General features: G+C 39.4%; 4 protein-coding genes across 4 annotated transcripts; 2 read left to right on the top strand and 2 right to left on the bottom strand.

The window, feature by feature from the left end:
- Positions 1–7,972: 7,972 nt before the first annotated feature.
- Positions 7,973–9,847, bottom strand: LOC107271047 (histone H4). The gene has a single exon (XM_015746617.2). It carries the CDS (start codon positions 9,747–9,749, stop codon positions 9,438–9,440), a length of 312 nt encoding a protein of 103 aa, XP_015602103.1. The 5' UTR covers positions 9,750–9,847; the 3' UTR covers positions 7,973–9,437.
- A 108-nt stretch (positions 9,848–9,955) lies between these two features.
- Positions 9,956–10,557, top strand: LOC107271045 (histone H3). Its single transcript, XM_015746615.2, has one exon. It carries the CDS (start codon positions 10,003–10,005, stop codon positions 10,411–10,413), a length of 411 nt encoding a protein of 136 aa, XP_015602101.1. The 5' UTR covers positions 9,956–10,002; the 3' UTR covers positions 10,414–10,557.
- Positions 10,558–10,567: 10 nt separating this feature from the next.
- LOC107271046 (histone H2B-like) lies at positions 10,568–11,715 on the bottom strand. The gene has a single exon (XM_015746616.2). It carries the CDS (start codon positions 11,669–11,671, stop codon positions 11,300–11,302), a length of 372 nt encoding a protein of 123 aa, XP_015602102.1. The 5' UTR covers positions 11,672–11,715; the 3' UTR covers positions 10,568–11,299.
- Positions 11,716–11,908: 193 nt separating this feature from the next.
- On the top strand, positions 11,909–13,110 carry LOC107271043 (histone H2A-like). Its single transcript, XM_015746614.2, has one exon. It carries the CDS (start codon positions 11,958–11,960, stop codon positions 12,330–12,332), a length of 375 nt encoding a protein of 124 aa, XP_015602100.1. The 5' UTR covers positions 11,909–11,957; the 3' UTR covers positions 12,333–13,110.
- Positions 13,111–13,647: the final 537 nt, after the last annotated feature.

A 13,647-nucleotide genomic window follows, 5' to 3' on the forward strand; every position in this document is an offset into this window, starting at 1 on the left:
CAATACCTTGTTTCCGACGCTAAGAAGATTATCAAGATTATAATTCGTAAACATTTTGTTTGGGCTGCAATACGCACAAATTATATGTATATTGCTTTCTAGTTTAACACAGAGACTTTCTATAGGAGAGGTGTCCTTAATTTGTACTTCTTTATAGGGAATGTTATTCTTTATCAGAATGGCAACCCCCCCAGCTGTACTAGTCTTGCCTGCTCTAATAGCTTTGTACTGTTTAATTTTTAGTTTGAGCGTATTGTCGTATCTTGTTTCATTAAGTAACATGATATCTACTTTAAATCTATTTAGGAACTCAATTAATTCTCCTACTTTATTTCGGAGGCCGTCTGCATTCCAACTGCAGATTGTTATTTTGTCAGTCATCGAGATTATCGCAGAATGTTAGAAATACTTGGAATTTTTCGCCTTCTGATTGGCATTCTAATAATTGTGCTTTTAGTTCTCGGACGGCTATTGTCATTTTCTTTATATTAAATATGTCATTTAAGTCTTTAATTTCTTTGGTTAATTGTAATAGTTCTGGGATGCTACTCGTACTACCACCTGTATGTTCTCTCGAGGATGCACGTGTCGCGTATGTGTTTTGGTTTGGTGCTGTTGTCCCATATGCACGCGCTGCGTATGTGCTTTGAATTGGTAGTGATGTCCTATGTGGTGCAGGTTTCTTGGTTGGAAGAGATGGAAATTGTTTGTTGTCATCTTTTTTAGGCGGCTGTTGTTGATTTCTTGATGGCGTGTATGCTATTGATAGTTTGTTTTTCTGGTTTCTCGCTGTGGATCTCGACTCGACCAGCTCCAATCGGGCCTTGTATGCAACACAGCATGTAGCATTAGCAGGGTGGTCCTCTCCGCAGTTTACGCACATGGCTGGTACCGTTGGAGGTTTTTTGCAGTCCTTTGTTAGGTGTTCACCGGCACATTTTAAGCAGGCCGGCCTGGCGTAACAGTTAGTGGCAGCATGGCCCCATGCCTGGCATCTGTGGCACTGAGAGATTCTTCTCTTGTTTATGAAGTTATCCCACGTGATTTTCGTATATCCTAGATAGCTTATTTCTTGTTGCATTTGCTTCAGTTTGATGCTTTCATTAAATGTAATCATGAACATTGGCTGTTTTGTGTTTTTCATTGGGTTTATATTGTGCACCTTGTAATTGAGGGACTCAAGTTCGGTTTTTAAATCTTGAAAATCTGTGTTTTTATGTAATCCTCTTATTACGAAGGTGCACAGTTTAGCTTGTTTATTGGTGTGTGTATGAAACTGGTATTCGTTCCTTTCCCAAATGCTTTTCAATTTTTCAAAATCTGCTTTATTCGATGTAAACACTTCTGTACAGTCTTTGTGGTACTTCACGTGGAATTTTTCCTGGAGGATGTCTTTCAGTACTTTGACAAACTTTGCATGCGACTGCACTATTTCATGAATGACTAGTGGAGGGGGCTTCTTTGGGTTAGTGCTGCGCGTTCTGCTTGGTCCTTTGTCCTTCGGAGGCGCCAGGCTTGGGTCTTCGTTCGTCTCCATATCGGAGTCCTCATCTTCTTCTTCCTCATCCGATAGGGCGGAGAATCGGTTTTGAATTGCGATGCCCCTATTTTGCCCGTCTTGCCTTTTCTTTTTTATAGAGCTCATGTGTATGTTATTTATTTTTCTTTTTTTGGTGATAAATACATCTTTAAATTCATTCGTCGTTAGTTTTCCATTAAGGGTTTCGTCAGGACTTTTGGGTGGCTCTTCACCCACAATGATTATTATATATTATTGTATTCTTTTTTGTTTTCTATTAATGATTCTTTGATAACACAATGTTTTATCGCACTGTATCTTTGTTTAAGTGGTATTTTTCTATTTAGTATTTATTTTTCTTTTTAGTATTTCACTCATTCGTAAGATTTCAAAAGCACCGCACTGCATCGCACTTAGCACATCCGCTGCTTACTACGGTCCGCACGAGACTGGACGAGAACTGGTGTATTCAACGTGGTATGGACCTTGCCGGTAAGTTTAGAAAAACAAATTGCATTTCATCGCATGCAGAATGACAAATAACTATATTCTTTAATATTATGGTTCATTACTATGATCATTAGCAACCAGGAAAAAAGAAGGTTTGTTTTCTATTAATGATTCTTTGATAACGCAATGTTTTATCACACTGTATCTTTGTTTTAAGTGGTATTTTTCTATTTAGTATTTCACTCATTCGTCAGATTTCAAAAGCACCGCACTGCACCGCACTGAGCACATCCGCTGCTTACTACGGTCCGCACGAGACTGGACGAGAATGGTGTATTCAACGTGGTATGGGTCTTGCCGACAGTATTTAGTTACGTGTTCATGTAAAGCGATATTTGTTTATGGTACATATTGATCTGTGTATATACACAGAACATTATATAAATATTCAATTTGGTTTGATTTTACTTTAATAATAACAATATAATTCATGCAATCACCGATTAATAGTTTTTTACTGGTGTTAAATTATTTCTAAAATATGCTCAAGCTACGTTAAGGGGAGAAAACAATGTGGACGCTCGAAAATGAGTCATTTTTGATGAATATTTTTAAAGGTGATAAAATAATCGCTTCATTTTAAAATTTTGATAGTATTTCATTACAGCTTTGTAGTGTAGAAAAACATTTTTTTTTATAAAACAAAATGGCGGCTCTGTAAGGTATTTTTTCAGGCGTCTTTTGCTTGGCATCGAAAAGTGCTGTATTTGTCATATCTTTTATATTGATCTAAAACAAAAATTTTTGTTTCCGATTACTGACATATGCCGGGGAAGTTTAAACCTATAAAACTATAAAAAAAAGTATAAAATTAAAAATTAAGTAGGTTTTTTAATCAAATGTTCAAATTTTCGACAATTTTTACCCCACGAAAGTAATTTATTTACGCGATATTTTTAAAAATTTAGGTACACCCTTCCGATAATGTTATAACCTCCCAAAATTTCAACTAGATCGATCAATAACTTTTTGAATTACAGCACAAGCATTTTTTGAAAATGTAGTTTCGAGATAATCGCGTTTAAAGTTTCAATCCGATAAAACTTTTAGTTTTAGTGACTTACCGATCAATCAGCGATTCCAGACGTATACAGGGTGTGTCTTAAGCCCAGGACAAGAGACATACCGTTAGATCCGGCGTGAAAAAATAAAAATATTGGCGTTAACAAAAATCAAAAATTTTAATCAGTTTATTAATTATTACAGATTAAAGTAAGCCAATCATAAGCGCGGGAGAACCGGCAACTCTTCCTCAGTCTCCTCCCATTGGGGACAGCCAATCATTTACTTTCCGACAAGAAACATTTTACACTATTCTTTTGTTTATTTGCGTTACTCTTTTGTTTATTTACGTTAGTATATTTACGTATCCACCGGTCACTGTTTTTGTGGGGAAATAAATGATTGGCTGTCCCCAATGGGAGGAGACTGAGGAAGAGTTGCCGGTTCTCCCGCGCTTATGATTGGCTTACTTTAATCTGTAATAATTAATAAACTGATTAAAATTTTTGATTTTTGTTAACGCCAATATTTTTATTTTTTCACGCCGGATCTAACGGTATGTCTCTTGTCCTGGGCTTAAGACACACCCTGTATACGTCTGGAATCGCTGATTGATCGGTAAGTCACTAAAACTAAAAGTTTTATCGGATTGAAACTTTAAACGCGATTATCTCGAAACTACATTTTCAAAAAATGCTTGTGCTGTAATTCAAAAAGTTATTGATCGATCTAGTTGAAATTTTGGGAGGTTATAACATTATCGGAAGGGTGTACCTAAATTTTTAAAAATATCGCGTAAATAAATTACTTTCGTGGGGTAAAAATTGTCGAAAATTTGAACATTTGATTAAAAAACCTACTTAATTTTTAATTTTATACTTTTTTTTATAGTTTTATAGGTTTAAACTTCCCCGGCATATGTCAGTAATCGGAAACAAAAATTTTTGTTTTAGATCAATATAAAAGATATGACAAATACAGCACTTTTCGATGCCAAGCAAAAGACGCCTGAAAAAATACCTTACAGAGCCGCCATTTTGTTTTATAAAAAAAAATGTTTTTCTACACTACAAAGCTGTAATGAAATACTATCAAAATTTTAAAATGAAGCGATTATTTTATCACCTTTAAAAATATTCATCAAAAATGACTCATTTTCGAGCGTCCACATTGTTTTCTCCCCTTAACGTAGCTTGAGCATATTTTAGAAATAATTTAACACCAGTAAAAAACTATTAATCGGTGATTGCATGAATTATATTGTTATTATTAAAGTAAAATCAAACCAAATTGAATATTTATATAATGTTCTGTGTATATACACAGATCAATATGTACCATAAACAAATATCGCTTTACATGAACACGTAACTAAATACTGTCGGCAAGACCCATACCACGTTGAATACACCATTCTCGTCCAGTCTCGTGCGGACCGTAGTAAGCAGCGGATGTGCTCAGTGCGGTGCAGTGCGGTGCTTTTGAAATCTGACGAATGAGTGAAATACTAAATAGAAAAATACCACTTAAAACAAAGATACAGTGTGATAAAACATTGCGTTATCAAAGAATCATTAATAGAAAACAAAAATACAATAATATATAATAATCATTGTGGGTGAAGAGCCACCCAAAAGTCCTGACGAAACCCTTAATGGGAAACTAACGACGAATGAATTAAAAGATGTATTCATCACCAAAAAAAGAAAAATAAATAACATAGACATGAGCTCTATAAAAAAGAAAAGGCAAGACGGGCAAAATAGGGGCATCGCAATTGAAAACCGATTCTTCGCCCTATCGGATGAGAAAGAAGAAGATGAGGCCTCCGATATGGAGACGAACGAAGACCCAAGCCTGGCGCCTCCGAAGGACAAAGGACCAAGCAGAACGCGCAGCACTAACCCAAAGAAGCCCCCTCCACTAGTCATTCATGAAATAGTGGAGTCGCATGCAAAGTTTGTGAAAGTACTGAAAGACATCCTCCAGGAAAAATTCCACGTGAAGTACCACAAAGACTGTACAGAAGTGTTTACATCGAATAAAGCAGATTTTGAAAAATTGAAAAGCATTTGGGAAAGGAACGAATACCAGTTTCATACACACACCAATAAACAAGCTAAACTGTGCACCTTCGTAATAAGAGGATTACATAAAAACACAGATTTTCAAGATTTAAAAACCGAACTTGAGTCCCTCAATTACAAGGTGCACAATATAAACCCAATGAAAAACACAAAACAGCCAATGTTCATGATTACATTTAATGAAAGCATCAAACTGAAGCAAATGCAACAAGAAATAAGCTATCTAGGATATACGAAAATCACGTGGGATAACTTCATAAACAAGAGAAGAATCTCTCAGTGCCACAGATGCCAGGCATGGGGCCATGCTGCCACTAACTGTTACGCCAGGCCGGCCTGCTTAAAATGTGCCGGGGTTCTCACGCGCTTATGATTGGCTTACTTTAATCTGTAATAATTAATAAACTAATTAAAATTTTTGATTTTTGTCAACGCCAATATTTTTATTTTTTCACGCTGGATCTAACGGTATGTCTTTTGTCCTGGGCTTAGGTAACAATCTGTATTAGAAACCTTCAGCCTCCTCTGAGAGTTGATTATCTTCCATCTGCTGTTGTTTTCGAGCTGTACGAGCTGCTTTTGTCTCAGAAAGACTCATCCGATTCTGTCTTGCTACTCGCGGCTCATCGGTGTTTTCGGCGAAAACTTTCGAGTAGGTGCCCACAATTATATTTAACTTTTTCATAACTCTGAGAATGGAGGTGTAGCCTTAATTGAATATCCCAGCAGCAATATAGGGTGAGATTACAATCATTTTTAGTCCAGAATGCAGGTGTTTTGGAGATAATCGCCAAACTGTCGCGTTAAAACTTTCATTAGCATTCTGGGTATGGTCACCCAAGTATCTTTCATGTAAATCATCCATAGACAAATCTTTCTAAATTAGTAGGAGATGCTGCTTAATCTCGTCGCCAAGTAATGGAGTAAGATCTTCAAACATGTATACATAGATATTGTAAAAGAAACGTTGCTCCACCCCAAGCGCTCCTGACTACCTGACTCGCTAGTTTACGGTGTGCGGGCCCCGGCGCTGTCGACTATGTGCGATATCTCCGTAAATATTTAATATTTCGATTTTTCCTATTTCCAGTATACTCTTAATATATTATACTTCCGAAGTATGAGGAAAAAATCGATTTTTTGAAAATTGTAAATGGTGTTTTCCCCTTAATTTGACATTTAAAGGACCATCTCAACATGCGAGCTGCAACAAAATGTTCCTTAACATGTAATTGATTATTTTCACTAAGAAATGGAACAGGTTTAAAATTTATAAAAAATCAAATTGAACATTTTGCGTCAATTTTTTCCCTCAGCCTCGTACAGCGTCAATCGAGTTCAATTTACGTATTACTTATTATGTGTGAACCCTGTCTAGAACTGATGCGCTTGATTATCATCTCCACCACAAAATAGTTTTTCTTCATCAACCTCTTAATATTAAGTGGAGATATATTTCATTGAGATATAAAATCCGAAAATGTCGAAACAAAAGATTTTGAAACGCATAAGTCGAACTCCTGTGAAAGCCATCTGGAGAATATAGATAGTAATTCAGAATTCTATATATATCTATATATCTTAATATATATATATTAAGACAAAAATCAGAGTCAAAACGCAGGTCTTTTCCAACATGGCCTTTTTCCCCGGGGATTCGAAAGGGGTTTGCACATGTATTAGACATATATATTTTGTGACGTTAAAATTCACGTCGCAAGTTCCCGAGTAAAGAACTAGCGTGTTTGAAATACGGGACGCATTACCGTCCCTCGGGAGAGTCCCGAAAGGTACCGGCCAAGAACTCCAGGGTCCAAAATCGTAGTAGAATTACATAAGGTTAATTATTTTGTTCCGTACAACTATTTCATGCGTTTCGTATCCGGCCACCACCACCATCAACGTTTCACCCAGGGAGTAAAGAGCAGCCACGCCTAGACAGACCATCAGTCGCAGCCTCGCTCGAAGGAAGTAGCCACCAGTCCCGCGAGGGACCGTGGAGACGCACTACGTCATCAGGCGCCTCCACTCCGCAGCTGACGGCCCTCGAATCAAGTGGGAAGCCGAGACAGCATAAGACATCGCACTGGATCATACCGATCTCGCATTACCGCCGGTACGGACGTCCTGCCAAGGGAACGCCAACAGTACCGAAGAGGATGGAAGGCTCTGGAAGCTGTCCAGGTGCGAGGGATCGCTATCCTCCACCACCTATCCGTCCCGACCGGAGTCCGTACGAGAACCAACTCCGGACGAAGTATCCGGACACCCTAGCTACGGCAACGAGTTGTGACATCCCGAAGAGTTCCGAGTCCAGCGAACAGGATCCGTCGCGAGGACTAGGATTAAGAATAAACTAGCGGAACCGTCCTCCAAAGTAAAGAATTGTATCGTTTACAATGAGGCTCCGGTTATAGACGTTATATCGTTCCGCGTCCTTCTCGTAGGGTTAAGTTGATAGAAATTATTGATACAATTATCGTAAGATGTATTTGAATCCAGTGGCATGTTTTGAAGTTAGCGCAAGGGCCTACAATTGGCGAGTACCTTCGACGTCGATGATTAGCCCAGGAGGGCCCGGCGGGGATGAGGGAGCTGGCGCTGGCCCCGAGTCCCGAAGAACTCCCGAAGATATTCATTCTCTATTAGTTAGCCGTCTTGGCCGGTGGTTTCGTTTCGAACAAGTTATACCGTAGAAGAAATATTGTATCGTTCACGGTAAGCGTCTCGTCGTCGAGAGGACGAAATCTTTTCCATCGGTGTATCTACTGTTTAATTGCGAATTTGTATCTCTGTATTATTTTCCTCCCGGTTTCGGCCTAGGAGAAGATCGCGTAGCATACAGTAGTCCGAAGATATTCATTCTCTATTACTTTGCCGTCTTGGCAGGTGGTTTCGTCCTGAATAGTTGTATCGTAGAAGACATATTGTATCGTTCACGGTAAGCGTCTCGTCGTCGAGAGGACGAAATCTTTTCCATCGGTGTATCTACTGTTTAATTGCGAATTTGTATCTCTGTATTATTTTCCTCCCGGTTTCGGCCTAGGAGAAGATCGCGTAGCATACAGTAGGAAAAGATTCTGTGCCTACCGCTTGAACTACCTACTTGTTATAATTTATTGTCTATAGTATATGTCGGCTATCGCCTTACTCTTGGTGACCCTGGAGAATCGTAGAGAATCTGTTTATCACGCTTCCCGTGATAGACTCGTAGGACGTAGAAATAAGTAGCAAGGCATATTGTTGAAGAGCCTACAGTATTAAATAAGATATTGATATTCTCTACACGTAATTATCATTTTTATGAATCTGTAACTATTTTTCTTCTTGTCTCCAGAGTTTCGTATAGTACTATTGTATATTATTTATTCTGTGTGGATTCGTATGTTCCATATTCTTTGTGTTTCATTATTCTTGTTAATTCCGCCACTCGAACCGATCCGTTCCGTTATTCGCCAGAATCGTGTGTTTAGCAACTACGTCTCAGGGCGTAGATAGAGTCGACCTTCGTACGCGTAACTCAGTATCGGCAACAGATTAATTCTCGGTAGCTAACGTAATATCGTATTTTGTTATTTATCCACGCGTCCCGTAAGGAATCCCGTATCGCGTGGCTTACATATTATTGGTATCGAAATTACCATTTCATTTTGTTATTATTGTTAATTCTTATAAGTCCCAAAATAAAGGGCCCATTGTTATTTTGTTACCGTTTAATTGGAAGTTCTCAATCTTTATTCAGCGTACCATCTATAAGACCCCCTCCCCTCTACTATCACGTTGCGATCTAGCTGGCTTGGCTAATTTCCTTCTATCCCTCGTAATCTTCCTATGCAGTCTCGTGGCATAAAGGTGTGCCCGGCGCCCATGAGCATTTAATATTCCGAATTCCTAGATCTCGGGGAAAAGAAATGAGGATTGTAATTTGTGACGGTATCGTTCCGTCTGGCGTGAAAAATTAACGTCACAATATATATATTATAAATGAGTTGAATGAGTAGTGTAAAAAAGGAAGATGAATTTTAACGGCTATCAAAATCCAAGACTAAACCTTCGTGTTTAAAACAAGAACATATAAAACATGGAACTTATTAAAAACACTGTCGCAAGAATAATAGATAGATATTAGGTATATTATTGTTCGAACGGAAACCATAATATAATCTAAATTTTGATTTGTAAAAGAGGTGACGAATAAAAATTAACTAGTGCATACAATGGTAAAACGATTTGCTCCATTTACATATTGAAAAAGTTTGTGGCCCTGAAAAGGGCCCTTGTGTAGTGTACGAACAGTAGCTGAGACTCGAAGAAACAGATTAACCACCAAAGCCATAGAGAGTGCGTCCTTGACGTTTCAGCGCATAGACCACGTCCATGGCAGTGACAGTTTTCCTCTTGGCATGTTCGGTGTATGTGACTGCATCACGGATGACATTTTCCAGAAACACTTTAAGAACACCACGAGTTTCTTCGTAAATCAGGCCAGAGATACGTTTAACACCGCCTCGACGAGCCAAACGGCGAATAGCCGGTTTCGTGATTCCTTGGATGTTGTCACGAAGAACTTTCCTGTGACGCTTCGCTCCTCCCTTTCCCAAACCCTTTCCTCCCTTTCCGCGGCCAGTCATTATCAACAACGAAATTCAATAGAAACTCTCTCGAAGAAATATTCCGTAGAACTGATGCAGTAGCTAGGATTCGAGAGCTATTTATACTCGCTCCTATGCGTATCCCCACCACTTACCGACTGGCCAATGAGCGTCGAACTCAACAATCGGTCGAGTCTATAAGTCAGTGACCAAAGTTGACGCTGTCATACTGCATTTGAATTTTATGGTGTAAAGTTCTATCGACCCACAGTGAAAGAGATATTAGCTGAACATGGCTCGTACGAAACAGACTGCTCGCAAGTCAACTGGAGGAAAGGCTCCTCGGAAACAATTGGCTACGAAAGCTGCACGTAAAAGTGCACCAGCTACCGGAGGAGTTAAGAAGCCTCATCGCTACAGACCAGGAACCGTCGCTCTGCGTGAGATTCGTCGCTATCAGAAGAGCACGGAGCTGCTCATTCGCAAACTGCCCTTCCAGCGATTAGTCCGCGAGATCGCTCAAGACTTCAAGACGGATCTTCGCTTCCAGAGTTCAGCCGTGATGGCACTTCAAGAAGCTAGCGAGGCTTATCTCGTTGGACTCTTCGAGGACACCAACTTGTGTGCCATCCACGCCAAGCGTGTCACCATCATGCCAAAGGACATCCAGTTGGCTCGCCGTATTCGTGGAGAACGTGCCTAAATACCGAAGGCATATAAAATAATAACGGTCCTTTTTAGGACCAACACTCTGTTATTTCGAGGAACATGCACATCCGTTTACACTCTGAAAGACGTTTCTAAAATTAATCAAACATGCCCACTCACATACACTTTACTATACTTTAGTCGAGGCTTATAAAATAAAAACGGTCCTTTTCAGGACCAACACTCCGTTATTTCGAGGAACATGCACATCCGTTTATACTCTGAGACGTTTCTAAATTCAATCCAAATATGCCCAGTAACATATATTTTACTGTACTTTAGCCGACATATATCTTACTTAATATTTTCATTATGCAGTAAATATTGTTTTTACTCTTAACATTCCTGAGGCCTGGTTGATTCCATATGAATGAATATTTTAGAGCTAATAACTTGCAATTTAAATATTTTCCCTAGTATTCATAACTCTAGCAAGAGAACTTGTGTAATAGCGGAAACGTTTATTTTCTTTAATTACCCTTAAGCAATCTTTTTCTAATTGTAATGTGGCTTTTCTCGAACTCTGAACTACTCTAATCTTTCGTTCCTTCATGTATCGGTATTCCCAATTCCGTAGCCGCTTTAAAACGTACAATGTTATAAAGTTGAAAATAAATAAAACGATACTTATGAAACTGTATGATATTACTTCAAAATTGAACCATCTTTCACGAAGTAAAGCATAAGAGGTTATAGATTTCATATAAGGAGGGAAAATTCGTTAACAACCCACGTAGAATAAAAAAGTACAGCAGAGATTCTCGTAAATATACTTGAGAATCATCTAGAGAATATGTCGTGACTGTTGAAGCTAACGTAAGAACTTTTTATGGTCCTGAAAAGGACCGGTTTATGGAAATTTGTAATTGAGCCAAGTAGCTTTACTTGGAACTGGTGTACTTGGTGACAGCTTTGGTTCCTTCACTGACAGCGTGCTTGGCCAGTTCTCCTGGTAGAAGCAGCCTCACAGCTGTTTGTACTTCGCGAGACGTGATGGTGGAACGTTTGTTGTAATGAGCCAATCGGGAAGCTTCGGCGGCGATGCGCTCGAAAATGTCGTTGACGAAGCTGTTCATGATGCTCATAGCTTTGCTAGAGACTCCAGTATCGGGATGGACTTGTTTCAACACCTTATAGATGTAGATGGCATAGCTTTCCTTCCTCTTCCGTTTCTTCTTCTTGTCGGTCTTGCTGATATTTTTCTGGGCCTTCCCAGCTTTCTTCACTGCCTTTCCGCTTGCTTTAGGTGGCATGATGCTTCGATCAGTTTATTATCACGCAAAGTCACTCGTACGAAAGATTCAACGAATGTGCTAACTGCCCGCTTGGGCACGCTCTTTATGGAGTAGCAGGGCCATGGGCGCACCAATCAGGCGCTAGCGCTTCCAACGCCAACGGTGAGACGCAATGGGATTGGAGCGCAGGAAGCGCCCTCTTTGCTACATAACTGTTCAACCGCTACCTTTTTATTCATTGTTGCTTCGCTTGTCGAACGAGTAGGTTGTTGGACGTTTGCTAGTACTATACAGAGAAGTCATAATGTCCGGACGTGGCAAAGGCGGAAAAGTGAAGGGAAAGGCAAAGTCTCGCTCCAGCAGGGCTGGACTCCAGTTCCCCGTCGGCCGTATTCATAGGCTCCTTCGCAAAGGCAACTATGCCGAGCGAGTCGGAGCTGGAGCTCCTGTTTACTTGGCGGCCGTTATGGAGTATTTGGCTGCTGAAGTGTTGGAATTGGCGGGAAACGCTGCACGTGACAACAAAAAGACGAGGATCATCCCACGTCATTTGCAGCTGGCCATTCGTAACGACGAGGAACTGAACAAGTTACTGTCTGGTGTGACCATCGCTCAAGGGGGTGTGCTTCCAAACATTCAGGCAGTTCTGCTACCCAAAAAGACCGAGAAGAAGGCGTAAACAGTGTCACTCAATTAAACAAAAATGGCCCTTATAAGGGCCGCAAAATGGTTTAACGTAGAATATGCACCTGATTCACTATTCGGTCGCCGTGTTCTTTAATCTCTTAATTCTGACTATAAAACAGTTAATGGATTATATTCATAGAAAGAAATTTATATAAACGATACCAATACATAAATTGAACTACTCCACCGGTATTCCAAGATAGCACATTGTCCGAAAATCAGTTTTAAGGCATTTATTATAGAATTCTCTTCATTGTTACACGTATTTAATTCATTGTAACTGGAATTCTCTTGATACTAGAAGGCAGTAGTATACTTTTTTACACCTGGAAGATTTTAAGAATAAATTCCCATAGTTGCAGTACGGCACTGCGGAAGTCGCTACTTCAGCCCAATCGACTTGTCATTTTAAATAGAGAAAAAACGAAGTAAAACATTTCCTTCACAAATCGTTGGCGTTGTACGTAAAAATCAATAACGAACGAGAATGCAACAATTACATTTCAATTCTTCGGTGATATCCAGGTGGAAGTATTGGATTCAATATGAATTGAACGCCGAATAAAAAGAGAAACTGATTGTTAAATACCCTCGTAAAAGGGAATACCCTGTAGAGACACCTGTACTTAAGGCGCCTGCGGACACATCACAAGTTGGAATATGAAATACGCGTTATCATGTTAGAGAATAGGGAACTCATCGATCTGGGTCGATAACGTAGAAATCACAGGGCCGTCTCATAAAAATAAAAATATGAGCAATAGCGAAACTGGTTGGCTGTTTAATTATTTGATTCAAGAAGATTCGAATTCTCTTGATACTAGAAGGCAGTAGTATACTTTTTTACACCTGGAAGATTTTTATAATGAATTCCTACAGTTGCAGTAGAACACTGCGGAAGCCGCTACTTCAGCCCAATCGATTTGTCATTTTAAATAGAGAAAAAACGAAGTAAAACTTTTCCTTCACAAGTCGTTGGAGTTGTACGTAAAAATCAATAACGTACGAGAATGCAATAATTACATTTCAATTCTTCGGTGATATCCAGGTGGAAGTATTGGATTCAACATGAATTGAACGCCGAATAAAAAGAGAAACTGATTGTTAAATACCCTCGTAAAAGGTAATACCCTGTAGAGGCACCTGTACTTAAGGCGCCTGCGGACACAGATCAGAAGTTGGAATATGAGATACGCGTTATCATGTTAGAGAATAGGGAACTCATCGATCTAAGTCGATAACGTAAAAATCACAGGGCCGTCTCATAGAAACAAAAGCATGAGCAATAGCGAAACTGGTTGGCTGTT

This window comes from Cephus cinctus, unplaced genomic scaffold (assembly GCF_000341935.2).
Source record: "Cephus cinctus unplaced genomic scaffold, Ccin1 Ccin1_scaffold0878, whole genome shotgun sequence".
In the NCBI taxonomy this organism is placed as follows: Eukaryota; Metazoa; Arthropoda; class Insecta; order Hymenoptera; family Cephidae; genus Cephus; species Cephus cinctus.

Excerpts from the sequence above, each read along its gene's own strand:
- LOC107271047 (XM_015746617.2), bottom strand. The coding sequence starts at position 9,749 with ATGACTGGCCGCGGAAAGGGAGGAAAGGGTTTGGGAAAGGGAGGAGCG.
- LOC107271045 (XM_015746615.2), top strand. The coding sequence starts at position 10,003 with ATGGCTCGTACGAAACAGACTGCTCGCAAGTCAACTGGAGGAAAGGCT.
- LOC107271046 (XM_015746616.2), bottom strand. The coding sequence starts at position 11,671 with ATGCCACCTAAAGCAAGCGGAAAGGCAGTGAAGAAAGCTGGGAAGGCC.
- LOC107271043 (XM_015746614.2), top strand. The coding sequence starts at position 11,958 with ATGTCCGGACGTGGCAAAGGCGGAAAAGTGAAGGGAAAGGCAAAGTCT.